Source organism: Carlito syrichta, unplaced genomic scaffold (genome assembly GCF_000164805.1).
Source record: "Carlito syrichta isolate Samal-C Ts95f unplaced genomic scaffold, Tarsius_syrichta-2.0.1 Scaffold312207, whole genome shotgun sequence".
In the NCBI taxonomy this organism is placed as follows: Eukaryota; Metazoa; Chordata; class Mammalia; order Primates; family Tarsiidae; genus Carlito; species Carlito syrichta.
Window position 1 is genome coordinate 181,760 of NW_007256303.1, and position 5,911 is coordinate 187,670.

The 5,911-nt window shown below is 43.3% G+C and overlaps 1 protein-coding gene across 2 annotated transcripts in view; it reads left to right on the forward strand.

Moving 5' to 3' along the window:
• The window catches only part of LIAS (lipoic acid synthetase), a 24,476-nt gene extending 21,107 nt beyond the window's left edge, over positions 1 to 3,369 (forward strand). Inside the window, exon 11 of one of the 2 annotated variants that reach the window (XM_008069785.1) lies at positions 3,052 to 3,369. In XM_008069785.1, coding sequence (XP_008067976.1) covers positions 3,052 to 3,104 — 53 coding nt within the window. In that variant the 3' untranslated portion in view covers positions 3,105 to 3,369. The remainder of the gene's footprint in view (positions 1 to 3,051) is intronic. The other variant, XM_008069786.2, reaches the window with a different exon arrangement.
• Positions 3,370 to 5,911: the final 2,542 nt, after the last annotated feature.

The window sequence follows — 5,911 nt, forward strand, 5'->3', positions numbered from 1 at the left end:
GGTCTCGCCAAGTTGCCCAGGTGGGTCTCAAACCTGTGGGCTCAGGCAATCCGCTCACCTTGGCCTCCCAAAGCACTGGGATTACAGGCTGAGCCACTGAGCCTGGCCGATTCTGTCTCCTTAAAAAAAAAAAAGAATGAAACAGCTCACTGTTTTTGGATATATCTAAAATATGTTTCTGCCGGGCTCAGTGGCTCAGCCTGTAATCCTGTACCTTTGGAAAGCTGAGGTGAGTGGATTGCCTGAGCCCACGGGTTCGAGACCCGACTGTGCAACTTGGCGAGACCTCATCTCTACAATAAATCAAAAATCAGCTGGGCGTGGTAGCGCACACCTGTAGTTCCAGCTACTTGGAAGGCTGAAGCGAAATATCGCCGGAGCCCAGCAAGTCGAGGCTGTGGTGGCTGGGAGTGGCCACTGCACTCCAGTCTGGGCGACAGAGTGAGACTCCAACTCAAAAAATAAATAAATAAATAAAATAAAATATGTTTCAACTATTAATTATTTCTAAAAATATATTGCCTTATATACTGAGTTCTAAATTATAGATATGTTTAAATTAGACAAATTCTATTTGAAAAAAATTAATGTTCAAGTATTAGTAACATTCACTGTATTTCTGTTAAAAAAAATTTCAGACACTTTATTTTATTTATTTATTTATTTTGAGTTGGGGGGGTCTCACTCTGTCACCCAGACTGGAGTGCAGTAACATGCTTACAGCCACCGCAGCCTCAACCTGCTGGGCTCAGGTGATTTTCCTCCCTCAGCCTTCCAAACAGCTGGAACTACAGGCCCGTGCCACCGAGCCCAGCTAAATTTTTTTGTTTATTTAATGTAGAGACAAGGTCTTGCCAGGTTGCCTAGGCTGGTCCTGAACCCCGGGGCTCAGGCAATCTGCTGTCCTCTGCCTCCCAAAGTGCTGGGATTACAGATGTGAGCCACTGTACCTGGCAACAAAATTTAAGATACTTTAATGAACTAATAGCTTATCCTCATTTTAAAGCCCAAGAATTTGATTCACACTGACTGACTGGATGGGGGATCTTTGAACACCAATAATTATAGCAGATTAGTGTTCAAGCAGCACTGCTGGCAATCTACAAATGTAGGTTAAGGATGGAGCCAATAGCAGCTTCTGGCTTGCCTAGAGTAAAGGAATAACCTTTGAAAGACATTTTTATTGTTTCCTTTCTTTTTTTTTTAAAGAAAATGTCTAACACTTATAATGAAGGGAATTATGAACTTCTTGATGTTTTTAAAATTACCAGCAAAAGATTCTGGTTTGTGGGCATCAGACTCAGATGATGGATTAGGGTCTGGTCATGTTGGTTCTGCTCCTACCAGATTTAGATGAGGTGTGTGGCAGCATGGATTCCTAGGCTGGGGTATGAGCCCTGGGATCTTAGTGACAATGTACAGATGTGATTATCACAGTCCTACTCATATATATAAGATGACAAAAAGGACTCATATAATAATCAGACTTCTTGTAATATAAGACCTCCAATGCTAAGCATGCCTATAAGCACTGAGCTATACTGTAACTGTGACAGACCAAATGGAGCCCTAATGGCCTAAAGAACAAATGTACCCCTTTAAAGCAGCTAACATATTATGTAGGCACAACTCAGGGAGTGGGGAGAAGGCCCAGGGCAGATGAAGAGCTCTTGATTCCCTAGAGGGGAATGAGCTAAAGAGATCCCATAAGATGAGTCTGTTCAACTGCAGTGAGGTCTCTTTTATAAGCATCAGTTCCAGGCTAAGAATATAGCAGAGGTGCTCTTGGAAATGAATGTTGCCAACAGCCATACTTTGGCAGTGCACATAAAGTGAGATAAACGTCCATGGGTAGACCTGGAGATACAGAAGGGTCACACTTATAATACTGGGTTACCTGAAAGAATAAGAGTAGAGACTACAGTGATTAAAAATTCTAAAAAAGCCAGGCTCGGTGGCTCAGCTGATAATCCCGTGCCTTTGGGAGGCTGAGGTGAGTGGATTGCCTGAGCCCGTGGGTCCGAGAACCGCCTGGGCAGGCGAGACCTCATCTCTATAATAAATCAAAAAATTAGCCAGGTGTGGTAGCACACACCTGTAATTCTGGCTACTCAGAAGGCTGAAGCAAAATATCGCTGGAGCCCAGCAAGTCGAGGTTGCGGTGGCCAGGAGCGGCCACTGCACTCTAGTCTGGGCGACAGAGTGAGACTTCAACTCAAAAAAAAAAAAACAAAAACAAAATTCTAAAAAAAAGAATAGGGGCAAAGATACAGGTGATATGTATGTATGTATGTATGTATGTATGTATTTACTTTGAGTCGGAGTCTCACTCTGTCACCCAAGCTGGAGTGCAGTGGCGTGCTTACAGCCACGGCAGCCTCGACCTGCTGTGCTCAGGTGATCCCCTCTCCTCAGCCTTCCCAGTAACTGGAAGTACAGGCGTGCGCTACCACAACCGGCTAATTTTTTGATTTATTGTAGAGATGAGGTCTCACCAAGTTGCCCAGGCTGGTCTTGAACCCCTGGACTCAGGCAATCCTTTCGCCTTCACCTCCCAAAGTGCTGTGATTACAGGTGTGAGCCACTACACCCAGCCTACAGGTGATATTTAGATTAGAAAAATATTACCATTGAGATTTGAGAAGTGCCCCTAAATACTAAAGTCTTTTTTTTTGAGTTGTAGTCTCACTCCATCACCCAGGCTGAAGTGCATGGCACGCTCACGGCCACCCCAGCGTCGACCTGCTGGGTTCCGTTGATCCTTCTGCCTCAGCCTTCCAAGTAACTGGAACTACAGGCACATGCTACCACACCTGGCTAATATTTAATTTATTGTAGAGACAGGGTCTCATCAAATTGCCTGGACTGGTCTCAAACCCACGAGCTCAGGCAATCCACTTGCCTCGATCTCCCAAAGTGCTGGGATTACAGACTTAGCCACTGAGCCCAGCCAAAAAGTCTTCTTTAAAGGGGAAACTATAATTCTGAAATAGAAGTCTTACTATTATTTACTTTATATTTGTATTAATGTGTTTTTTTCCCCTCAAACAGGTGAATTTTTCCTGAAAAATCTAGTGGCTAAAAGAAAAACAAAAACCCTCTAAAACTTAGACAATATCTTCAAGATCACATTAGTTTCAAAATTTGAATGCTGTTGGTAACAGAGGAGGTACCAGAATACCTGGAAATCAGTGGATGTGCCCCTGACTCTGACTGCTTCAAGAGAAATGTCAATAAGCTGTACATATTTAATTGTAATAATTCATTAGCTTTTAGCGTATCTTCCCTGGCCTCATAAACAGTTGCTTGCCATGTTGTAATCATAAAACATCTTTGGAAGACTTTGCTGTTAACTGTTATAATAAAAAATACATCAAGAACTTCCAGAAGATTTTCCAAGCTACTGTTTTTGTTTGTTTTTTGTTTTGGTTTGGTTTTTTGAGTCGGAGTCTCACTCTGTTGCCCAGGCCAGAGTGCAGTGGCACACTCACAGCCACTGCAGCCTTGATCTGCTGGGCTCAGATGATCCTTCCACTCAGCCTTCCAAGTAGCCAGAACCACAGGCATGCACCACCCCGCCCAGCTGACTTTTTGATTTATTGTAGAGATGGGGTCTTACCATGTTGCTCAGGCTGGTCTCAAACCACTGAGTTAAGGCAGTGCTCTCGCCTCAGCCTCCCAAAGTGCAGGGATTACAGGTATGAGCCACTGCACCCAGCCTCAAGCTACTGCTAACTGCACATCATCATATTTCATTTATGAACAATGAAAAAACAAAATTTCATTTTTGTTACTGTATGAAATAGTTGACTGTGATCAGTTTCCTTTTGATTAGCATATGTCGTTTGCATAGTTATATATCATTGGAATAACTGAGAAAGGCTTGAGAGTTTGAATGTTAATTCTTTACATTGGTGTGACTACTTCAGACCCTGTAAAATAGTTGCACACTGATTACATTTAGTGCCTCTGTGACACTGAGACCATAATGTTGCCCAGGGAAAGGAAATACAACCTAGAGATATTAACCCTCGCTTGTATACTAGCTTGCTAAATCCACATGCACTATTCCATTTTATTCCTTTTATTTCTGTTACTCCGGTGAGCTGGTTGTTCATCTTTGGCTCTGAATCCTATCTTTCTACTCTGTTTACTTCTCACAAAGGAAATTTTTAGGTGGCCACAAACTGCGTAATGTGGATAACCTGTTTCGTTTTGAACTCTTACATTAATGAACCAGTATTTATTATAAAAGTGATTCATGATTTTGGAAGTAAGTTGCATTTTAATTTTACCCGAGGGAGGATTATATACTTTCTTTATGTAAAAGTATAAATTTTGCTGTGTTTTTTTGTTTGTTTTTTTTTTTAGTTGGAGTCTCACTGTCACCCAGGCTAGAGGGCAGTGGTACACTCCCGGCCACTGCAGCCTCGACCTGCTGGGCTCCAGTGATCCTTCCGCCTCACCCTTCCAAGTAACTGGAACTGGAACATGCGCCATCATGCCCGGTTAATTTTTTTTATTTATTGTAGAGATGAGGTCTTGCCAAGTTGCCCAGGTGGGTCTTGAACCCGTGGGCTCAGGCAATTCACTCTCCTCGGCCTCCCAAAATGTGGGATTACAGGCTGAGCCACTGAGCCCAGCCTGCTGTGTAAATTTAACCCTGTCAACTTTAAACATTCTCAAGCTACCACCACCTTAAAAACTTATTTTACTTCATAATCAAGATGTTTCCTTGTAGTGGGCCTTTTGCACTTTGTAGACCAATGATGATGAGACATTTTTAGCAGGAGAACTACTGATCAAATGAAATTTTCATGGAACGCCAATGTCAAATAATTAAACTGGCTTGTTGTTGTTGTTGTTGGAATCTCACTCAGTTGTCCAGGCTGGAGTGCAGTGGCATGTTTACAGCCATCGCAGCCTCGACTTGCTGGGCTCAGGTGATCCTTCTGCTTCAGCCTTCCAAGTAGCTGGAACCACAAGCACATGCCACCACGCCTGGCTAATTTTTTTTAATTTTTGTAGAGACAAGGTCTCACCAAGTTGCCCAGGCTGATCTCGAACTCCTGGGTTCAAGCAATCCTCTCACCTCTGCCTTCCAAGATACTGGGATTACATACATGTGTGAGCTAAAGTGGCATTTTATCAGCACAAATGTATGCTAAAGTTTTAGACTTAGAACTTTTAAAACTTATTCTGTATATAAAAATAATGAGTGATAGAACGATGCTATTTTGATATGCACATGTGAAATTGGGAGTTATGGGTGATGGTGGCAGTCTTCTGTCTACTGCTTCTTCTGTCTACTCATTCCTTTGCTTTGATTATGCAATGTTGAAAAAAGTCCTGACTGATACCAACTAAATAACAGTAGATAATAAAAGTTTTTTGGGGTTTTTTTTTGGACTCTTATTCCATCACCCAGGCTGGAGTGTAGTGGCACACACTCATGACTGCCCCAGCGTCAACCTACTGGGTCCCGGTGATCCTTCCGCCTCACCTTCAAAGTAGCCAGAACTACAGGTGTGCGCTATCATGCCCAGATATGATTTATTGCAGAGACAAAGTCTCATCAATTTTCTCGGGCTGGTCTCAAACCTGCAGGCTCAGGCAGTTCACTTGCCTTGGCCTCCCAAAGTGCTGGGATGACAGGCTGAGCCACCAAACCCTACCCAGACTTCAGTTTTTAAAGTCCAAGGCAGCCGGGTGCAGTGGCTCATGCCTTTCATCCCAGCACTTTGGGAGGTGGAAGTGAGAGGATTATCTGAGCTCAGGGGTTCGAGACCAGCCTGGGCAACATGATGAGACCTCGTTTCTACAATAAAAAATTAGCCAAGCATGGTGGCTTGGACCTGTAGTTCCAGTAACCTGGAAGACTGAGGTGGAAGGATCACCTGAGCCCAGCAGG